General features: G+C 41.9%; 1 protein-coding gene across 1 annotated transcript in view; it reads right to left on the reverse strand.

Annotated features, from left to right (window-relative positions):
• The window catches only part of ppil2 (peptidylprolyl isomerase (cyclophilin)-like 2), a 51,613-nt gene that overhangs the window by 12,579 nt on the left and 14,503 nt on the right, over positions 1-24,531 (reverse strand). The window contains exons 9-14 of the mRNA XM_036526783.1: positions 23,746-23,821; positions 22,736-22,896; positions 20,695-20,770; positions 20,254-20,360; positions 10,124-10,213; positions 7,203-7,236 (exon numbers count right to left, since the gene is read on the reverse strand). Of these exons, the coding sequence (XP_036382676.1) occupies positions 7,203-7,236; positions 10,124-10,213; positions 20,254-20,360; positions 20,695-20,770; positions 22,736-22,896; positions 23,746-23,821 (544 nt within the window). The remainder of the gene's footprint in view (positions 1-7,202; positions 7,237-10,123; positions 10,214-20,253; positions 20,361-20,694; positions 20,771-22,735; positions 22,897-23,745; positions 23,822-24,531) is intronic.

The raw sequence follows: 24,531 nt of genomic DNA on the forward strand, positions 1-24,531 counted from the left end.
AACAGAATAAAACCAAAATATGTTCCACTTTCATGGTGCCCAAGGTAATTGGCTGAAAATGGGCCAGAGTTCATATTTTAACAACCATTTAAAGCCATTGTTACCATTACTAAAAATTGTTGCCCCTACTCTCGTACGTATGTTCTTTTATGCTCATTTTTCACCTTTGTGAATCAGTCAAAAATTGAGCATGAATCCAGTTTCCACACCCATTCAATACACATATACATTTATGGTCTGTCAGACATGGCAGACTGTCTCATTCAGACTTCTGTGACTTTGAGGCAGTGTTCAGGACTGTCCCTAGTTTTATTTCAAGGAGATAAAGCAGCAGGAGTGGGGCAATGACAGTGAAGTAGCTGTGTAGTGTGGAGATGGTCTAAAACAAAACAGAAGACACAGGCCAGGGACAACAAAGTGGTGTGTCAGTGTGTGCGTACGTGCGCTTGGTCAAGATTTGGCTGCAACGTGTGAGAGAGAGCAAGAATGTGACAACAGAGTGACACCTCCACTCCCCAGGCCCTCACCACCCTGCGTTTCCAGCGCCTTGGTTCAGGGAGCCTGTTTACACGTCTGAGGAAACACACCTGCTACCCCCACAACCAACTGCAGACACTTTGAGAAAGACCTCTAAAAAATACCCCAGACTTAATAAGGTGATGAAAGACTTCCAAAAATTTCTTTTTATTTTTAAATCATTCAAGACAAATTCTGAGATGCTGGTGGGTTTTCATAAGCACACCAACTGATGTGTGTTGGGGGAAGAGAATCTGAAAAATTCCTTGAACTGTAAATGATGTTACTCTGAGTCTGGAAATGCATTTTCTTATCTACTGTCGTTTTTAATTTAAGCGGACTATGCTCCTGTTTCAGCATAGAGGTAAAGCTGAGAGTTTGTGGATCAAATTAATTTCAGTAATTTCAGTACCTACATTCATAGAAGATATGTGCTTCATGTGTTTTTCTAGTAAAAATGCAGCTAAAGATTCTAACATTTTGGCATACTGCCTCCTTAAGTGTGACGTGTTATCCTCATGGCAACCTCTTTATACCTAATTCCAAAATGACACCACAGGTGTACTAGATAATTAGCATGGAATTGCCAATCAGTGCTTCTATTTTCAGTGAGGCTATTTACAAAAACTTCACCCGTGGCAGCAAATCCAGAAGGAATATGCATTTTTGGTAACAGTGGTTTGCACTGTTATTTCACCCTATAGTTTTAAAACATAGCTTTAAGGATCAAGAGAATTGGTGTAACTATATTATTAAATAATGAAATATATGCACAATATGTTTTATAGCAAAGATGAAGCAAAAAATTCAAATGTTTCAGCACACCTCTGGTGTCACAAAATAAAATGGCCATAAAATGATGCTATTCTCATGGCAGCCATCTTACATCACTAAATGAATACAACATATGACAAAATGTGATACATTTCAGTTGGGGCTACAAAATGTTGGCCAAACCGAACCATCTCAGGACTTGTTTTCGGTCAACATGATCCCTTCTTCCTGTGCTTAATGTTATGGATGGTATGGGATGGTAATATGACCCTTCTGTCTGGACTGAAAATGGATTGCAGTGCAGCATTAAGTCTCAGAGACATGCTGGGCCTTTTATATACCACACCGATGATGCAACACTGCCATGTTTACAAGGCCATCCTTTAGGTGGGGTGGGGGAAGAGACTGTGGCCTCCATAAGAAGCCAGATACTATAACACAAGGTGACCTCTCGTTGCAGTCTGACACATTGGGGGGTGGGGGTAGGGGGGATGTGTATCTACCTGCCTGTGCATGTTCGAGATGTACTTATGTGTTTTTGTGTGTGTGTGTGTGGGGGGGGGGCTGTATCTAATTTAAGTGAGATTCACCTAATGACGCCAGAGAAGGGGTGGCCACAATGGCCTGTTTCACTAATTTCATTAGAGCACCATGGACGCTGTTCATCAACTAATTAACTTAAGCTCTTCTTAAAATAGTCCTACCTCAATGCTGTACTTGAAATTGAAATTGTTCAACAACACTTAAATTGGTTTACTAAAGTCATTACCTTTCAACATTAATTTTAAAATATATATCTATGTTTAATCGTTAAAGGCTCAGTGCAGGAGGGTGTGATCACTGCAGACCTGTGGCCTGTAGTGGTCATAAAAGTGCTCCTTTACCTTATTAATTTGCACCCCTTCAAATTAACTTCAAAAGCCAACAGCTTAAAGAGAGGGAACCTGAACAGCTGTTGGACTGACCAGAAAAAACACCCCACACATTTAGTGCACATTTTCACTCTCAGGCCACAACTGGATCAGGTTACATGCAATCAGGAGGTGACAAGTGTGACCAAAAACAGATACATATAACCTCTGAATCTGTTGTGAGGACACACAAACCAGTGAAGACCACTGCAGCAGGCCAGATTCCTCCATAGGTAGACAACACTGACACCTAAACTCATTCTCTGCACTGCAGCTGGTGTTTAACTTTAATATGCGAAAGCAGGGCCACTCGGCTGCACTGGTTATCTGGAGATACAGACAAAGCACAGAGCAGCAGGACTGATTCCAGGTCAGTGTTTCTCCATTCTGGCTGGAGGAGACGTGGGTCGAAGCTGTGGAGGCACTCGGGGAGGGGCCAGGAGCTCAGTCATGGAGATTATCTCCCGGTTGGTTGGACACGTCCTTATTCGGGTTGAGCGTCCCCCCTCCCCTGCCCCTCTGTCCCGACGCCAGTTCACTACAGAGTGAAAACTCCACGCTTGGGCGCGAAGACAACCACTGAAGTGTTTGCACGTTCTTATGAGCCCGTGATAATTCATTTTCCCCACAGGCGCCATTATACAACATGCAGGGCTTGCGGTTTCCTGCTGTGGTGTCGTGTCACCCTTACATACGGCCCCAGTGACCATGGTAAAGATCTGAATTTAGAGATCTGCCCATGCTTGGATCTGAGCTCACAACCTACAGCTATGACTTTAAACTTGCTGCAACTGCACGGTTACCAGGGGTGGACTGCAACCCTGCTGATACAAAGGATCCTGGGAGCATCCTGCCAAATTTCTGACAAGCATACTAATAGAACAAAATAGTAATGTGAATATGTGAATGTGATGTGAATACATATTTACAGCATTATTCATTCATTATTGACATTCGTAAACATTTGTGGCAAAAAAATTATACCAATATGTCATAATTCAAACTATTCTTGAAGAGTACTAATTGTACTGGTAATAAGATAACAATATTTATATAAAAATATGACATCTATTTAAATAGATATTTAACTTGATTGTGTAAAAAATATATCTTTAGGTATAAGCTTTTTTGTCAATTTTGTAAAAATACATTTTGTAAACATATATTGTATATTGCTACATCACACATGTAAAGTATATGTAAATAGGTATCTGGAATATAATGTCATATCTCAACTATGACAAATGAGGGAAAACAAGCAAAGCAAGAGACAGAATGAACCAAAATAGAAGGGGGGGGGTCTGATTAACAAAATAAAAGCATAAAGCAGGGTCGAATGCTGTGTGGTGAAGCCCCTCTGGCCACAGTCTGGCCTCCGCCAGGGCTGAGTTAACCTACAAGCTGGCGATCATTCCAGGATAGTCTGTCTCCGTGGCCACGGGCGGCGCTCAGACTCGGACAGGGCGCACTTCTGACAGCAGCGCTACAGTGCTTGGTTTGAAAAAAGCATTCCGGAGAACGTGTGGTCTGTGCCTGACACGTACTTCACAGGATGAACCCAGCATCGGTATCAATGAGTTATGGATTCTGTGACATGCACAGTAATCTCTATGCTGTTCATCACTTGCCGTTCATTGTTCAGATTCCTCCACTTCATTTACTGAAAAAGTGATTTTATTTCTCACTTATGTGTTACCTGGTCTTCTAACCCTTTGAATTCTTACTATGTTTTCACAATCAGTTCTGGTGAGCTCTACATAACACCCTGTAACAATATTATTCTCAAGAGCAGGACACTAACTTAACTCACTGCTGCAACCCTATGTTCCCTCCCGACTGCTACGCTCTGCCACCAAAAGGCGCCTGGTGGCCCCATCGCATCATGCCATTAAATCACTCTCCAGGACTTTCTCCACCATTGTCCCCCGATGGTGGAATGAACTTCCCTCTCTGTCTTCGAGAAACATCTGAAGACACAGCTCTTCCGCTCTCACCTGAACGCCTGAAACACTTCCCCCCTATCCCCTATTAAACTATATAAAAAAAATGGTTTGGCTGTAATAGTTTAACGTAATGGTTTTGTTGTAATGGTTTAAACGTAATGGCTTAATGCACTCGCTAGCTTTACCTACTAGTTGGTACCTCGCCTGGCCAACCTTTGGGACTTTGTCATGCAGTACCTCTAATATTGTTGACTCCGTATGGTTTTTCACTTGTGTTGTATTGTACCTCACTTTGGATAAAAGTGTCTGCCAAATGAATGAATGTAAATGTAACGGAAATGATGGATTCGATGCACTCTTGGCAGGGGGTGGGGGGGGACAGAAAAAAGGGATGTAAGGAAAATAACAGACATAGCTATGGTCATCACCATGGCTCGAAGGATGCCCATCGGTAGAAAAAAAACAAAACAAAAAACAATGCAGTTATTAGACCATGAAACAAAACTGTACAAATAAACAGCAAATGCTTCCACCTTCTTTACTGAGCTATATAAAAGCATAAGAAATTTTTTTTCTTGCTTATTTCACTTTTTGGTAAGGGAGGCTAACCTTCTGAGAACTCTAAATTTGAGCCCAAAGGAGCTGGCCCCAGACATCACCCCTGCAAGTGCAAGCCTTCTTTTACACCAGGCCTCGTTCCCAATAAGGATAATAACCCTTTAGCAAGGACTGAGTGCTTCACTGTGTTTTGTTATTGTCTGTCAGTTCCATGAATTTTCATTGCAGGGTTGACTGCATGAGGGTGTGTGTGTGTGTGTGTGTGTGTTGAGGGGGGTGTGCTAAGCTAATCGAGAGTGGGCACGTCAAGTAATACCCCCCCCCCCCCCCCACCTCCTAAATCGCTATTGCTATTCAATGAGCGTTGACGGAATGGGCTGCTCGATTTGGCTGTGTGACAGACCAGACTGTGTGTTTGTGGCCTGCGGCATTCAGGCACTCTCACTCACACATTCTCTTCCAGACACATGTGTGCACACATACTCTGTCTCTCCTAAACACACAAACATGCAACCTCACATGCTCAAACACGCGCGCGCACGCACGCACGCACGCACGCACACACACACACACACACACACACACACACTCAGTTGTATATTCTCACACAAACACACACGCCCACTCACCCACACGCTAACACACTGCGATGCAGAAACTGTGATGGAGACACTCTGATTGGTGCAGACACACCACGCCTACTCCCCCACCTTCCCCTCATCCTCTCCTCTTCTCAATGGAGAGGTGCAGGGATCTGGGATGACAGCAGACGCTGCACAGGGAAAACAAGGGAGAGAGGCAGCCAGCGGGCTGGGGCGGGGGGTGCGGGTGTTAGGGACAGGGAGGAGGCATGCTTTTTGGCACGTCCGCTCCTTCGCACATTTATCAGAATTTGAAGGGAAGCAAAATGCAGACAGAATCACCGGTGCACGACACTGAAAGGGCATTTCTTCACGACCACGTACAGTACAGCACCATCTGCTGTCGTGACACTTAAAACAAGCGTGTCAAAGTCAAACAGGGAGATCCAACTTTTTAAACTCCTGATTAGAGCAATTTCATCTCTTCGCCTTTTTCTGCACTGCTGGCAGGACAGTACAGTTGCGCTTTTACTTTTCATCCAAGAGATGAAAGGAAAGATCTCAAGTACTGCTCATCTGTCTCATCTAGTTTAGTCTTACTGGACGCACGACACAGCATATTAAACATGTTTGAGAAACTGCACCGGGTAATTTTACCGTCACCACCTCGTCTCATGTTGACGAGGCAAGTGCAATTAAGAATACATGACATCTTCCTCCACTTCCTCCTACTCCCTTTTAGACAGCAAGTATAGATGCTGCCTGGGCTTCAGTGCAGTCATATATTTTTAATGGAAATGTAACTATTTTTAGCTCACTAGAATGCAGAAATCTTCCACTTAAAATGTCCCTGAAGTGGCCTGTTGCTCCCCTGATTATTTATACCTTTATGTGCTTATCCTGTGATAAGAATACTCTCCATATTCAGACTGCCCTAATAGTTCTGTATATGTAACCTTCACAGAAATGGATTCTCAATGGACAAAATCTATAATAGCTTTTACCCTATCATGAAAAAGGCCAACAGGACATAATGTTTCAACTAAGGGTGGAGCTGTTGTGAAACTGAATGGTCTGACTCAACCAATAAAATTACCCTGTGTGTCTGAAAAACTCGCACAAGCCCTGTTAGTGGAGCCATCCCCCATGACCCATCTTGTTAAATTCACACATGGATGGCCGTGAGGTGGGGTGCTTATGGAGCTGGGCTTTTAATCACAAGGTTGCATGTTCGATATCCCTGAGAAAGATGAATGCTTCTGAACCTGAGCTGCTTGAGTAAACATCACCTAGGAAATCATTCTTTGACACCACCCAGAGCATGACAAAGTAATGCTGCCCTTAAAGATCATTGTTCAGCTTCATGTGCATGTTAGTATCTAGCTGAGTATGTTGCTCTTAAAGACATATCTTAGTAATCACATCCATGCTGAATCAATTACTATTGTATGCTTGTAATTAAATGCTGTATTCTTTCTGCTTCTGTGAAATATATTTAATCCATGTTGCTCCCTTTGTAAGTCAGGCTGGATGAGAGTATCCATCAAATAATAATCAACAAAACTTGTATTTACACTAAAAATTGGTTAGAATGCTCTCTGAAGAGGAGAACTATTACCTATAATTTCTCCTCATGATTATAAACAAGTAATGAATATGACCCCTTGAACACTGATTCACAACAGCAGCATCTAAAAATAAACGTAAAGACATGCTGTCAAAGAGATATCCAGCTCCGATTACGTGAGAGTTGAAACCATTAGTTTCACAGCTGGGTGGTAATCTACATGTCAAAAGTGACATTTCCTTATTTAATGAAATATTCTTATATTGTATATCTCCACATGTCTCTAGACTTCACTTCCTAAATGTATTTCATTGTGAAATGCTCACATGCACAGGTGGCAAAGGTGACTGACCTGTGCCTGTCCCTGTGGGATCTCCTCCTTGAATCTGGAAGAAAAAGAAAAAAAATTTTAATTAACTGGTGAGAATTGTACTGATAAAACCTGAACTGCTCATATCTTAAAGCAGACATGATTCGCAACAAAAAGCTCCACTGAAATTCTGCCAATTCCTTTCTGTTTCGCTCCAAAGGTCCTTCAGACAGGTTTATCAACCATTTCTAAACCTTCACAGTGGTGCTCATGATGTGTGTGCTGTCGAACTTCTTACCACAGCAACAAATTTAGCAACTGTACAAGACTGAGGGGAAAAAAAAACCACTGACTGATAACTGACGCAATTTACTTTCCCTCATGACTTATCACAGTTTTCATTGAACACTGATTTCAAAGTTGCTGGAGGGCAGACAAAGTCTACAGATGAACTAAATTAAAAGGTTATAATGCTGGACATAGGATGGGACTGGCTCGAAACTGGACCTGGGAACTGGAAACTGGGGGCACACGGTCAGGCTAATGAACACAATACACGTTTACGTTTTTGTTTTCGCTCTCTCCAAAATGGGGACACTTCTCTGTGGTGGCCTGGATTAGCTCACTTTAAGTGAGAATGTGATTGTAAGGAGATAAGTATATAGTCACAGATTAGGTCCACCATCATCAAGGTGTAAGGTGAGCAAGGGATGCTAAACCTTAGATTCTTTTCATGCAAACTGATCTGTCAAAACAAATGTGGGGATGAATATATAGACAAAAACCAGACTTACTGAAGTTGTAACATAAGTCTGTAACATATAGCCTGCTGTCACAAAACAAGATGTAATCAGTGGTATAGAATTTCTGGAATAGAAGAGTGGAACAGCATTTCTCCAGTCATGTGTATGGTAGCAGATATGCAGCTTCCTATGTCTGGAGTATAGAACAGGGCTGGCTGAACATGATTCATCTTGTTTTGAGTCAAGGATAGAAGCAATGATTAATCAAATTAATAATCAAATGTTTTTTTTAAACCTAAAAATCCATACTTGTGAGTAAAGTGGTGCAAAGACTACAGTTAAATATTTTTTGGAAGCTTTACACAAAACCACCAATTACTCTAGAAAAGAGAAACACGGGCAATAAGAATAATACACAATTAACCTGTGTAGCAAAGGGCGCGAGCAGTCACCCCACCCGGCCTCGAACCCGGGTCTACGGGGTACCAAACATGCGACTTTGACCGCGACGCCAAAGAGCCAGGCTTGAGGCCGGGTGGGGTGACTGCTCTCGCCCTTCGCTACAACCTGTCTTGTCAAATGCACGGCCACTAAATGTAGCATAGTGACTGAAGAATTAGACTTCCATCTATACGCGGAGATCGTCAAATTTCATCCCCTAGTGCTACCTTCTGTGAGTTAATTTACCTTCAGACCATATAAAGCTGCATTAATGGGAAACTGAATGATGAAGCTGTATGCATTGTGATTCACACAGGGTGAGGGTGACTGGAGTAGAAAATGACGATAGGCAGCCATACGCAGGATCAATTTGCCAGAGATATTCCCAGGGGCACTGCGCTCTAGGAAAGTCAAATCCCTTCCAGCCAGTCCAGAACATTGTGTTTTCAAAACATCTCATTAATGCAAAGGAACGGCTTGTTACTGAACCCTGTAACAGTCTGCCTATTAAAGACTGAAAGAAATGATAAAAAACATCCTTTTATCACTCACTTTTTACAATGTTCACTTTGAGAGACCAGTAACAACAAAAGATAAAAGATGTTATAAACTTGAATGCTGGCCCTGACGAAAACATCTGTCAGACACTAAATACACAGAGGAATCCTTCAGGACCTGGTGCCAGCAATTAACACCGCCACAAACAGGAGATGGAATTCTGTAATCCTACATGTTAACAGCCATGTAGACTATGCCACAGGAGCCTATTTTGTCATCCAAAGGGACTGTGAGGTCACACATACATTTTTCAGAAAATCCTAATCCAAGACATTTTACAAATGTATTATGTTTTAAGCAGAATATATGACCAGGGACTTTGACAATCACTTCATAATAATTAGTCAAGCAGTAACAATCCCAACATAATTTCAGCAAACTGATGATAAAATGAACATAGCACAACCATAACACAAGAACACAAACAGATTCACTTTCCAGGTTACAGGCTACAAATCTGCAGTGATGTTATTCAGCTCTTTTCCACTTGTGCAAACCATCAACAGTGCATGAGAGAGATAAAATTCTGCCAATGTGTGCATTCGACATACAGATACAGTAATGTGGGGTTATATGAGGTCTGCAATTACTGTTTACAGCTTTTGTCCTTGAGGTTCTCCAAGACTGTTGATTTTTGATCCACCTGCGCTTCAAAATTATACCATAGGGAACTGTGTGAAATTATAATCTCTTCATTGAACCATTAACATAACTACCTTAACAAATTTGGCAACTTAAACTGTGTGTCATGGGAAAGGACACATGCAGTGTGTGCATGAATAATGCAGAGATTATTGGAGCGCCACACTCAGGAAAATTAACTTCTGCCAGGAGAACAGGGGCCAGGGTAATCCTTTTGTTCTCACATTAATAAATCATTTCCACAATTGCACAGCCCAGCTTCATGCGTGTGACTCCACAAGTTGCGGTTCAGGGGTATGCGCTGGTCTTTCAGTTAAGCAAAAACATATGCCACTGACACTCAGCTGACATCCGAGCTACAGAAACAGCAGAACAGGGCCCTATGACTACTACCACTGCAATTAGTTACTGTATGTTCAGTAGCAGTAACTAATTATACAGTTTCACTTCCTTTTAGATCACTTTAATTTAATTAATTTTTTATAATTCATTTTTACAGACGACCTTGACTCATAACTACCAATTGTACAACTGGCTTGACACACACAAGCAGTCTCAATTTGATCTCCATTTCCTTACCATGAAGTTCCGGATGGATCTGTGAAAGATTGTACCATCATAATAGCCTTTCTTGCAGAGCCTAATAAAGTTTTCACCAGCTTTGGGAACCTGAGGGACAGAAAAAAATGTCAAAGAATTAATGATGGTATTCTAATTGACAAGTTATGGTCAAGCACATGGGAAATGAACACATAAAACATATCAAAGTGGAGCTATTATACAAATATTTACAAGGACTTGTTATGTAAGCCAATTAGTGGCAGCCACGGATACAAACAAGAGCGCACATTCTTCAGCCCAGGGGTGTTCGAACTGGAGGAGAAAGGTTAAATAAACTCAAACGGACACTGGGGATAAGATGTTTACCATAAAACCACACTGGAATCCAGATTCTGACTCTTCCTGATATGCATGCCTTTTTTTTTTTTTTTTTTTTTTTTTTTTAAGAGGATCAGATTCTTGGCAATTTGGACAATTTTGAGTTTACACCAATTCCTTCACACTTATTCTTTGTTCTGGATGGGTGACGTGTAAAAAGAGCTGCATAAAGAAGTCCTAATAATAAACACAAATGCAAGGACTTTTCCAGAATGTTTCATGTAGATTGCTTGCCAAAACCTTGCCTCACACACACAAAAAATCTTCAAAGTAAATCTGCTCCACAATCAATTACCTGTGAGATAATTTAAAACAGCCACACCACACTAGACTGCAAATCATCATTAGGTTAACAGCAGCTTCAAATGAGACAGGGAAATATTAAATGGTCCCTAAACGATCAAATATGGCATTGGTAAACCCAATGCTATTGATCTGATTCTGGTTGGCTGTGCATTATTCCCAATTCAAAGAACATTACAAAATATTTATTTGTTTAGCAGACACCTTTATCCAGGATGTCTTTATACAGTTCACATTTGAAATGCTATCCATATATGAAGCTGATTATTCCTGGAGCGATTCAGGGTAAATACCACCCTGAAGTGTACAACAGTGGTACCCCTACAGGGATAAATAGTACACTCTGGCTGGAGCATTAACCAGATAATTCCCTTGATTGACCCACTAACCAAAATGTGGTAAAGCTAGTATCTTCAGTCACTTTTTTTAAAGTCAAGTTTAGAAAGTTATTGGATGTCCAAATCTATCCAAATCTGAGGGCCTATGAGGGTGGATCAAACACTGACTAAATGTGGCCTCATGGGCTAGACCTGACCCAACAAAAGCCTTGACCTAACCATTGTCAATAATTGTTAAATGTGGTGGTGCCTTCACCTATCAAGACAATCGTCAGATCATCTCACTGGCTTTCAAATGACTGTTAACTGTTGGCTTAAAGTTTTAAAGATTTAAAGATTTTAAAGATTTAATCAGGCCCAGTGACTCACTAAGCTACAAGTTTCTATCTGTAGATTATTTGTGAATCAGGGATGGACATCCCCGATTCTTAGCGTTTTGCTTATACAACTGAGACCTAAAGGAGCATGAGAAACAGCAGCCCTTGCAGCCCACAGGGATCAGAGCTGCCCTTGACTCCTGTATCTGACTGGAAAGCGGTGCTCATTGAAATCACTGGTCTGTGTCTGCTAAAAAACACTGGTACTCACAAGCTATTAAAAAAAAAAGGTTGTGTTCAAACAGCTGTCGTATCTACCCTGGACTCCACCATTTAATCACATAGTTTCAATCTGCTTTGACGCAAAACATTTTGGTTGAAGTTTGTTTTCTGATTACTACACAAATGCTTTGAATGTTGAATTGTTTATTGAAATGGCAAAAGTATAGACTTAATACCAAATATGAATGCCATAAGGAGCGGAATTGTGAAGGCAAACTCCAAACAAAACGCTGAATCTAGCATCTAGCCTTGGTTCTTTACGGCAGGCCTGCCTTTTCTTCCCTCAGCCTCTGAGTTTCCCCTCTGTTCCTCCAAGTTGATCTTATCCAGAGCTAGTGGCCTGTCAAACAGTGTGCTGCCCTCCCAATCCCTGCAACCCACTTTCACCGCCCCGTGCCTTTTTCCCCTCTTGCTCTCCCTTGGCCCCACCGAACATGTTAGGATTCTGCCATATCTCAGATCCTTATCTTCTCCAAAACATCCTGGTGAGATGTGCGGGCAACCCATGCAATGCAAAGGGACTCCACCAAAAGCACGCTCTGCAGGGTCAAAACAGCTGCACCACACAGAGGAAAAAACTGCACTGATCAGAAGCCATCTTAAAGAAAAAACTGAACTTAAAAAGCAGGCATCAAAAGAATAGTATTAAGAAAATACATTAAAATGAGAAAAACCTGTCTCATAAAAGTCTAAGAAAGCAAATCTTTTTAAGATCATTTTGCAATAAAAAATTTCCTAAAGTATGGTTACTTTATGTGATGTAAAAATCACAGCTACCTCTGTCCTCAGGTGCTTGCTGGTTTTTTTTCCCAACCAATTCCCCAAAAGTGATGAGCTGTTAACTGATCTCTAATCTGAGTTAGCCATTTTAAATGATCTGCTCTCAAAGGCCACATGAAGTCAGAAATAGATGTATGTATGAGGGATGAATATTCAATATTTAAATCAAGGACTTGCTAATCAATCAGATCAATTTTCTGGCAACTAATACATTTAGTTTCCATAATGGACTCTGGCAACTCCTTTGAAAGGTTATATTAAGTACAATTTGACTGACTGATTAAATGAATGATTGAGGGACAAGTGGGATCACATGGACCCATAATGTTCAAAAGTCAAAAAGTTTGCATATCTGTTAGCTGAAACTAACCTGCTGCCTGTGGAAAGCCAACACAAAGCAAATGAGCCAGATTTTCACTCAGTCTACATGAAGATTCCCCCCCACCTCCCCCATAACCTTAACTGACCGAGAAATTGGTTGGAACAACAATAACAAAAAAAAAAAAAACAAAAAAAAACACGCTGTGCACAAGGGGGTTTGAGGACAGGGACACCCTGGCTTAAATGCAAAGTAAAGCAAACAAGCATGCATACAACTAATGTACCCATTTTACAATTGTACAAGATTACTGCCACAGGATAATTGCATACCCAAAGGCACTCACAGTCAGCAATCCTGCACATTTTTAGATCTTAATGATTTTCCTCATGACTTTCAGATGTGCTCCTTGAGATCACTCAAGCATAACTCTGCCCTGGAGACTGATAGGAAGTGTTTGCTGAGGATGCCACATGGCTTGCTGTCCTTTCAGGTTGAGACAAGCCAGTGTGAGTCGTCCTCCCATTTTCTCCATTCAGCTCATGTTCTGTATTTGCCGCTGCCTCTTTTGTTTCTTGTTCTTGAGGAGAAAGAGTCTTAAAATTTGAAAATAATGCACACTGAGGCGTTACATGATCTCCTGACATATCCCTATGCTTCCAGTTGTCAGTAGTGGAAACAACAGCTCAAACTATTGCAACAACAGTCTAAAACAAAGAATGTAAACAAAATAAGTTGTTCAGAGACATAACACCACATCTTTTTACCCAAACAGATTTTTTCATAACTAATAGGAACTTGATGGGAAATGTACCAGTAACATAAAAACATATATGTGTCTTTTCTTCAGATGGAATGTAGCCTTTGTAGCTCTTTTTGTGGAGTATGTGTGGAGCAGCCACAGTTTCCAGAGGCGCACTGTCTGAATCTGTTAGAACTTCAGTCACCCACAACTATCAGGTGTATCAAGAGTACATTAAACCTAATACAGGGAGCTTCATTTGGCCAAAAGTACAGTAGCAGTTCTATCAACAGTGCCTCAAAATTCCTTCCCGGGAATTGAACACCACTTGCTAGATTGAAAAAAAAAATGCAACAGAATCACTCCAGTTACCTTACCAAGGTCATTTTCATGTAGTCAAATTTGCAATAACTACACACAAATCACCATCAAGGACAATCAGATAAAATGGAAGTGCAACTGGGTCAAATACAAGACAGGAACATGACAACAACAAGTAATTTCCTGTACTGCACTTCTGTATATTAACAGCAATCATAAAGAAAAAGCTTGAAAATAAAAAAAACAAGGATGAACAAATTACACACTAACAGGAGTAACCCAGAGCACAGAGCAGCTGAATGACGGAAACCGTATGTGGTTAAAATAACAATAATTAATTCATAATCATAAGTCCATGAAGAGAGGCACATTCTGACTGGAAGTGATTTCCTTATCACTGAGACTTCCCCTCTTTATCCTGATTGGACAGTCAGAGAGCCAATGGAATCAGGCTGAAATAGTAGCAAGCACTCTGTTACCAAGGTAAGAATGGCTAAAGCTGTTTCCATGGCTGCAAGGCAGCTTTTTTTCCTTTTTCTTCTTTTAAAACATATCAAAACAAACTGTGCATGGCCCACCTTTTGGGTTTTGTTTATTTCTTTAATCATAGAGTCAGACATAACTTTCTACAGGAAGGGAGACAGAGAGCTATAAACATTCAGATGAAATTGTTTTCCCAAGACACAAGGAACAGCACACAAGGGGCATTAACTGAGTCGCACGGACTATGTATACGCAAACTTAAGGTTCATGCCTTTTTTCTGCCCCGCAAATAATCTGACTGAACACCTCTTCACAGCAAAACTGCAGGCAAACTAGCCTCCCAAGGGATGAGGGAGGGATTGTGGGGGGGGGGGAAGATGGAAGACGTTATCTAGTAGGTCCTGAATTATCTGTTCTGCCAGAGGACCAGGCCAGCTCCAAGTACTCCCCTGGGGACGGACCCTGCGGCCTCGCTCCTGTCTGACAGACATCCTACCATGAGCTGGGACCAGACGATAAGGGGCCTGCCATGTCTCAGCCACTCTATGACTGCATGGCACTTTTGTGTCCTGTCCGCTTCCAGGAGGAGAATGACACTTAATTTTTGTGCCGAAGGGATTCCCTGGTCTCTTGGGGGTGAAAATCAAGCGGAAATCCAGGTGAGAGGGATTTTCTTTCCCAGTTATTAATTCATCTTTCCACATTTCTTTGGAGCATTTGACAGAGCCAGATAAGAGCAGGCGAGGACAACCAGCCATGAGAGGCTGCCACGCTCAGTGCCTCCAAGTCGACTGCGATAAGGGAACAGAAAGGGCAGGAAGTGACTGAACTGTCGCCGAGGCTGGCTGTGCTTAATCTCCCCTACAGTCAGCTGCCATGTCACTTCCCCCACATCAGATTTATTTACATAGCTAATGCTTACTTTTTCTCACAATGCTGCCACAGTTTAGCTACAAAATGACAACAACGTTACAGAAATGATTTGAAAATGTTGCTCATCGGTGGACAGGGACTTGTTTACTGTGCAAAGGCCGTAGAGAACATTGTTTCTTCAGGGCAGCACTTTTTATTCTGAGGAAGGACATATAATGTGTGTGCAAAGAGAAACATAGAAAAGAATGGATATGAGAGAGAGAGAGAGAGAGAAAACAGGAAAGGTCCAACTAACTAGGTCACCAAAACAAGTCCTTCTCTTCTGCCGCACTGTAGCTCAGACAGTGGCTCCTTTGGATGAATTATACATAACACAGAGAGGAGTCTGGGAGAGTGGTTTACGCTGCAATGCCTTGCTGAGCACAAGGGGAAAACGTGACCAAACACACCCAATGTCACATCTCGCTTGGAGACTGAGCACTTATTGTTTTGTGCAATGTATCTTTTGTGAAAATTTGCTGAGATAGTGTGACACACATCACACCAGCAACAGATACAGGCACTAGATATAGCTACATCATCCAATAGCTACATTACATTACAAAATCACAGATTTCAAATTACTGCCACATCCATATAGCATATTATGGCATTTCATTTTGAACTAATTCATTTCATATTATATTTTACAAAATAACTTCTATTCTTCTGGTCTCCCCACTGTTCTGTGACATGCTGGTGCACTATACAAGGGAGGGTGCACCCATAAAGCTGGAGAATTTTGCAGTTTCCAGGTACACTTTATACTCCATTTTCTGCAACCTAGTAGCCTGAATTACCTCAAATATACTACATCAAATTACTGTCCTGAGCAAGGAAAACAGACAAATGCATTCTCAATTTAATTTAAGTGAAAACTCTTGCCTTGAAATCCAGCTTAGTGGTGCCCGAAAAAGACCACAGTAAGACCACATACTCTTTGTATGGTGAACAAACCATCACCTAAAGCTTGTTTCTTCACTTATCCTACACCAGCACCTATACTTTTTATACTCAATTCAGATGACCATACAACCAATGAAGGGGGGGGGGGGGGGGGGGGGGGGGGGGGGGGGGGGGGGGGGGGGGGGGGGGGGGGAACACAAATGCCTACTGCTTTTTTCTCAGGCACAACTGAAGGAATTTCTTGTGAGGCTTCTTTGGGCAAGAACTTTGGGGGCCAGTTTGATAAGCACTAAGACATGCCCTTGTCTCAAAATAGAGGGTAGGAGACCAAAGGGTCCATCCAAAAATGGCAGTTCAGCTCACGAAACAGAAGCACTCCCTTACTGGTACTTGTTTAATTCAAGACAGAGCGAGTTCTCTCCCTGCGCCTCCCCTTCACGACTGCATGAATCCGACTGCACAGTGGCATCCGGTTAGCTGCTCCTGTGCTTTTATGTGCAGGTCTCTCGGGCGGCGCCAGTGAGTTATGACGTTGTCAGGGTTGTCCGGTTTTAAAAATGCAATCCTCCCTTTGCAATTTTGGAGCTGTCTTTCTCAACACCAACATCAAGGCATCCCAGCTGGCCTTCCACTTTACTAACCAAGGCCCGCACGCTGGTGACAAATCTTTAAAGAGTGCAATATTTTACTGGCCCGTTAAACCGATGTTGCGCTCCAATAAAACTAGCTGACTTTTATGGGCCTTGGGCAGCCTGCAACAGCATGCCCGGGAAAACGAACCCCCTCTGCTAGACGTTTAAATCACGCGGAACATCAGCAGAGTGGGAGTCTTGTTTATTAAAACATTCCCATTCCGGTGAGGGGAGTTATTTTTGTTCATCCCTGCCGAATGTTATGGTTCAGGACATAAATACAGCAGAGGTGCTTCCACTCAACTGCTTCTTCATTCTTTTGGAGCCTTTGATGAAATGACAAGAAAGTTATTACTGCAAGTACGAAAAAAGCATGTTTACTGACCTTCAGTGAAAAGAGTGAAAAGAACTTTTTTTGTGGGCTTTTTGAGGGCTTTTTTTGGGCTTGGGTGTGGGAGGGGGTTGTTTGTTGATGAAGCACTAGTTTGACAGGGACATGGAGAAAATTTAATTAAAAATGCCAGCTCCCTATGGACAGATGGACAACTTTCAACTTAAATACTTCCTGACTGTTAGGAGACAGTTTTGTGGAGTGGCATGGCGTTTGTTCCGGAGACACGCAATGTGTATTCGAATACAAACGCTGGAGACAAGCGATGTGTATTTGAATACAAAGCGATGTCGCTACATCCGACCGGAGCCAAACGGCGCCTCTTGTGAACCCTATGGAGCCAATTAGGTTACAGGGCTCAGGAAATACCCAATTAGAGAGGGAGCTGTTTAGCTATGCACAGCTCCGCAAGACCAATCAGAAACAGCACCCCTGCTGGTTATCGTAACTCATATGCAAATGTGACTGCTATTAACTGTATAAAAAATGAACTGAATTCTATACCTGTTGAACTTCTGCTCAATGCTGATGTTCCTACGGCCGGCTGTGCTAATAAACTTCCTGTCTTTTGCTACGAACATCGAATCCGCTTCTTGTCGTAACGAAACACTTTTTGGTGTTCCAGACTTTTACTAACACTGACCCCACTAGATGCAAACCAATACTATGCCAAAGAAAGGTCCATGTATTTACTTCTTTATGGATGCAAAAATTATTCCGTTACATTAGAAATCAGGCTGAGTAATGAGCTAGTTTATTGGGACAAGAGTGCCTATTGGGATGGGACAAGCAATGAACAGTGCAGTTCACAGAAATATGTTTTATTTTGCAGTAAACAGTTAATAACTGTTATTAATAACCAGTTATTATACAATGATGAGCCAAAACATTATGGCCATGTGCCTAATATGCTGTTGGTCCTCCATGTGCCACCAAAACAGCACTGATCCGCTGAAGCATGGACTCTACAAGACCCTTGAAGGTGACCTGTGGTATCTGGCACCAAATCATTAGCAGCAGATCCTTCCAAGTCCTGTAAGTTGCGAGGTGGAGCTGCCGTGGATTGGACTTGTCGGTCTAGCACATCCCAAAGATGCTCAATTGGATTGAGATCTGGAGAATTTGGAGGCCAGGACAACACCTTGAACACTTCAACACGTTCCTCAAACTATTCCTGAACAATGTGTGCAGTGTGGTAGGGCGCATTATCCCGCTGAAAGAGGCAACTGCTATTGGAGAATACCATTGCCATGAAGGGGTGTACCTGGTCTGCAATGATGTTTAGGTAGGTGGCATGAGTCAAATTGACATCCACATGAATGGCCAGACCCAGGGTTTCCCAGCAGAACATTGCCCAGAGCATCACACTGCCTCCACCAGCTTGTCGTCTTCCCATAGTGCATCCTGGTGCCATCAGTTCCCCAGGTAAATGGTGCACATGTACATGGCCATCCACGTGATCTAAAAGAAAACGGGATTCATCGGACCAGGCGACATTCCTCCACTGCTCCAAAGTCCAGTTCTGACGTTGTGACACATTCCTCCCGTAACCATCATTAAAATTTTCTGTGCCACAGTAGACCTTCTGTCGATCCAGCCCAGACGGGATAGCCTTTGTTGCCCTTGCGCGCCCAACACCCTGTCGCTGTTTTGTGGTTCGTCTCTCCTCGGACCACTGTCGGTAGGTACTTGACACTGCTGACCGGGAGCACCCCACAAGCCTTGCCGTTTCAGAGATGCTCTGTCCCATTCGTCTGGCCATAACAATTTGGCCCTTGACAAAGTCACTCAGGTCTTTACTCCTGGCCATTTCTCCTGCATCCAACACGTTGACTACGAGAACCGATTGTTCGCTTACCATCTAATCTACCCAGACCTTGACATGTGCCTTTGTTTGGAGATGATCAACGTTATTTGGTTCACCTGTGAGTGGTCATAATGTTTTTGGCTCATTAGTGTATACTAGTGGCTGTAAACTTCAACACTGTATTTCTCTTAATTACTGAGTATTGGTTTAACTTCAATTTCAATTTGTTGCAAAACGGAAGTAGAATGTAAATGAGATGACCAAATAAAATGCAAGTGCTGTATTCCAAATATACAAAACCACAAAATGCACAGTGGAGAGTAAACAAATATTTTTCAAACCCTTGTATGCATACAGCTCTGTGACCAGTTTGCGTTCACTTTGATCATTTTATGCTGTGTGACTGACAAAATAAAGCTCCATTTATCTTAGCATAAGAACATACCGGATTAAATTCCTTATTTTCTCATTATAAGAAATTGTTTTTCACATGGGTCCTATTTTTCTCAAACAAAGGTATTTCTTCTTAAAAAGTAATAGAATTGTTGGGAAAAAAAACCATGAAAGGCTTTATTTTAATAGAAGGATATTTACAAAATGAATAGACTCACTTAAAGATTAATGATAAGAAAATCACTGCAGTTTGGAGAATCACTGGAGTTTCAATGCCTGAGTAAGTTTTCACTGGTAATCTTTGTAAATTGTGAATCTCTTCAGGACTGTTTTGGTATATACTAAAGCTTTTGAGCTCTACCTCCTTCCTGAACAAATTCTCTATTTTACTTTCCCATTTTAGTTTAATCAAGTTTTCCTCTTAAAATAAAACTTCTTTAATACTTTGTATAGCATTACAAGAGCCATCTCCGTGGAAACTCTTGTTAACATAGTTAAGTTCAGTTTGTGGATTTGAATTCACAACCGTCTGATCCTCAAATTAGTTGCTCTCAATGCTCGATATTATTATTCCACATACATATTACACTCATACACAAGTGAATACAAATAACAAAAACCAAATTACAAAAAAAGAATGTATTCAATATTGTGTGTTCCATAGAAATCATTTCTGAGGGACACAGATGTCACCAACAGTATGACAACAGTCTGATGCTTAAAAAACTAACCAATCTCTCTATCCTTTCATATATGATTCATGTCACACAAGTAATCAAACCACATTTTTAATCATACTTCACCTTGAACAGGTATGTCTCTTTTCTCCGTTCTATCAGTTTACCTTGTCACAGTGCAGCTCTAGGTTGATGTCACCTTTGTTGGTATGCAGGCGGACATATCCCTTCTTCTTCACATACTGGTACCGCACAGTGTCATCAGCAATGGCATCTTAAGAAGGGAAGGGGAAGATGATGGTTAAACAGCACTAGATAAGAAGATGCTTAAACACCTGTGCTTCAAACCAAATTACCGTGCAATCTGCTCTAGAAAACTACTTTAGGGGATTTTACTTCAGACAGAACAAACAAAAAAAGTGAGAATATTAAAAAAGGGGTGCGATTAAAACCACTGTCCTTCCATGATGTCCTCTTGAATGCACTTATTCACCTCTGGAGTACCACATTACTTTTGTTCCTGCCTGACAATGCTGATGACAGTATTTGGTCAGAGCTGTGACTTGAAAATGAACTGCCACCCAGTTCAAATCATTGAGAGAAGTCACCTGCTTCATGTGTCGTCTCAGGGGCCATGGCTGTGGATGTGAAGGAGGCCGACACCCTGCCGGTAGAATAGTGGGCCTGCAGAGGGAGTGTGACAGGAGTATGTCAAAGTGATGGAGGAGGGGATAAAGGAGAACCTAGCATGACGGAGTGAAAGGACAATAATGCAGAAAGAGAAGTGCAGCGAGAAGGATAAAGAAGGAAGAAAGACAGAGGGTGGTGGAGGGGAGAGAGAGGAAAGAATGACAGTGGAAGAGAGGTGGAATTATAAAATGAGAAGGATTAAAGTGGATGACAGGGGAGAAAATGACGGTGACAGAAGGACAAATTAAAAGAGGAGACCGGATGAGGGAGAGATGAGAGAGGGAGACAGGGGAAAGCAGAATGAATGTGAGAGGAGTAGAGAAAACTCCAGAGGGAGAAAAAGAAAAAAGTGACAAGAGTTAGGGTAGCAGAACAGAGAAAGACAGAAAGCAAGTGAAAGAGATAGGGAAGGATGAAAAATAATTGAATGAGAGACGCAGAAAAATTAGGCTTTTTCTTTTGCCACTAAAATTTAACAGCTGCAATACATAATTCATTCATTCAGACCCCCCCCCCCCCCCCCCCCCCCCCCATTCCAAGCTCCTTTTTTTCTTTTTTCACACAATATCCTTTATTTAGTTACACATTTTATTTAACATTTCAGGTTAAGGGCAACAACAACAGTGCCCTCACCAGGAGCAAAAACTTCAAAAGGGGCCACTTCTTCACACTGCACTTAAAATGGTGGGGAGAGAAGGGGTTAACAATGCCTTTGAAGAATAACCACTTCAGGCGTCTAGCCTTGCACTTGATGCAGAGCGTGATTCTTATCTTCAGATATCTGAGCATAATTGAGCTTCCTGTTAAGTTTTAGAGGTACTCACTGAGGGCTGAGTAGACTGCCAAGAAATAAGCTAGCTCCAAAAAGCTTAATCACACCCAAGTTAACATATTTACTCTCAGATCTGTATGATATTGCTGACTGCAGATTCTAATGAAACAAATGGCATGGCCATATCACTCATGAAATAATTTGCACAGACTCCTGTGTCCCTAGTTCATACTCTCTCTCTCTCTCACACACACACACACACACACACACACACACACATACCAAGATAAAAGGACCAGACAAGCAGGCAGGTGCAATTTTCTTCTGTTGCCAAGTTCATGTTCGTTAGAAAAGCAGCTCCCTGAAACAAGGGCCTGCGTACTTTGTCAAAGCAAAGTGGGGGCCAATTAAAACAATGCAGTCCATTTTCTCTGCAACGCCACAAACTGCAAAAGGTCAAACAAGGGAAGCAGACTAGGAGGGCTTTTAGGTGTGTTCTGAAGGGAGAGATTCTGCCATCATGCCGTATTCATCTAGTTCTTCGTGAAACTAGAAACCATGCACCCCATTTCATAATCAAAACATAAACTGAGGCTTAAGGTAACAGGGAGAACGTGAGGTCAGGGTAATCTGCCTTTGTGATTCTTAACCGCACGCAAACGTTCTCTCTTCTGCTCCAGTTCCCCTGAAGGAGCCGTTGGAGGCTCTGGCTTCACCTACTTTCCCAGCTCCTAGACTCGGCATTGGCCCACTTTCTCTGTGTCATTGTGTCAAAACATCTCCCCATGCTTTTCACAAGAGCCTTACTGCTGAGTGCTTAAAGTGCCATATCTTCCCTCAGAAATATAGGGAAGGAGAAATAGAGAGCGACAGACCCTGAGATGGAGATGAAGAGAGCACTATAAAAAGAACGGTGGCAGTGGGGGGACAAAAATGACAGAATGCAACAGGAAGGAAGACAATGACTGAATGGGAGGATGGAAAAAATAATAATTTAAAATACCAGAATGAGAGAGGGAGGAGGACAACAACAGAATGCAAGGAAGGAAGACAAAGAAAAAATAAACAGAAGCGGTGATCGCATCATGAGAGAGGAGGGGAAGGGAGAGCAGGAATTACAATATGAGCCAGAGAAATGGCAGAGGATTAGGAGAAGGGAGGGAGTGGGAGGGGCAGAGGGTACTCACCGCATTGAGTTTGTCCGTTTTTTTCTTTTCGGGCTCCTTCATGGTCGCCGCCAGGACCTCATCACCCTTAAACTCCTTGTAGAGCTCAGCCAGGGTCTCCCGAGTCTCCAGGTTGGTGCTCTTCAGGTGGTAGGCTGGGTCCAGCTTGGCCTTTTCCTCATCTGTAGAATGGAGGGGGATAAACTGTGACTGAGAACACACATTCGCACTGTACTCACACATTGCTGTGTCATAGTGATTCTGAGGAGGTGTAATCTGCTTGTTACGTTGGACACTGCTGGAAAGTTCTGTCAGCCATAAGGTGAGGTAGCAACAGATTTTCTGTCTGACATCACAAGGACTCTGAGGACAAAACAGCTTCCAAAGGATCCAAAATCTAGATGATCTCCTGGGATAGTCTAAAGAATACAAATGAACTGCGGCATCTTAAGACGAGCCACCCAAAAGTCTTAGTGAAGTACCTCAAACTAGCTACAACAAATTTAGAGACTTACAGTGACAAAGACTGTATAGATACACTTTTGTGGTGATATGATAATTACTTTATTGAACAGAAATAGGATGAAATAGTAGTCCTCTCTTCAAAAGCTTATTTTCTGTGCTTGAGATGTGTGATAGTAATCACGACCTGTAGACAGCTCAATAATACAAACTGTCACAAGACTGAACAATACTCTATTAATCTTTCAGGATGTTTGAGTGAACACTTGAATCCTCAGTCACCAAACCCTCTGACCTGCCAAGTGGTGATCCAATTTTATCTGAAATGAAGCCCCATATGGCCCAATACTATTTTGAGAAGTGTGCGTTGGACAGCATTATCATGACATTGGTCAAGCAAGAGAGTTCTGAAGCTTAAACTTTAATTCCTCAATGTTTGAAAGTGTGTCACTTCTAACAGCCACGCAATTCACTACGTGGAACATGCACTATTGTCATATTGTCACTAAAGGCAATAGCCAGCACAGAACTATCCTATTCCAATAAAACAAAATGTGCAACAGACAAACCTGGATCCAATACTTTCATATTGTTTTTCACATGGAAGAAGTTGGAGACATTGAATTTGTCCAGATTTGTAGGATCCTGAAATGATGAGGAAAAACAACCATTATTCTCCATAAAAAAGCTGCAAATAATAAATTGTTAATTTCAGTACAGTAGGTATTTCATTGTTGATAATGATCCTTAGTGTGACTTAAAGACGGATGAAGTTAGAATTGAATAAACAAATAAGGCCAGAATGTTTTTAATCAGCTTTAATAAAGACATAGAACTCAACTGACCTGAGGTCAAAGGACAGGTAAGGCACATAATTGATGTTTCACAGCACAAGGAATTAGGACAAATTAGAAAGCCTTTGCAGAAGGCATCTTAATAATGTATGAATATAATGAGTGTAATTGTTACAACAAAACATTGGACAAACTTACAGCCAAGCAGAGGGCTTTCAAAGCAGTATTGGTAAGGCCCTTGACTATTTAAGGATGTATCAATCTCTGTCTCCAAAAATTCCAAGACAAAGTGCACGATTCTGCCTCAACATGACGCCGAAGGAGCACAAACTGGTGATCTGAGCCGGTGGTTAGGGCCTGGGTGGAATGAGCCCTAGCACTGAGCTGACCAGCAATACCATAAGTGTTTAGAATGGCCTCCACAATACATATGGACAGCTGAGGTCCTTGGACAGACTCATTTTCAAAGCCCATTCTCCAAAGAGCACAAGAAACTGATCAATTTTGTGTATGCTCTGCACACAATGACCAAAAAGGTCAAAATCCTGACCAGGGAAAGAA

Source organism: Megalops cyprinoides, chromosome 4 (assembly GCF_013368585.1).
Source record: "Megalops cyprinoides isolate fMegCyp1 chromosome 4, fMegCyp1.pri, whole genome shotgun sequence".
Taxonomy (NCBI): Eukaryota; Metazoa; Chordata; class Actinopteri; order Elopiformes; family Megalopidae; genus Megalops; species Megalops cyprinoides.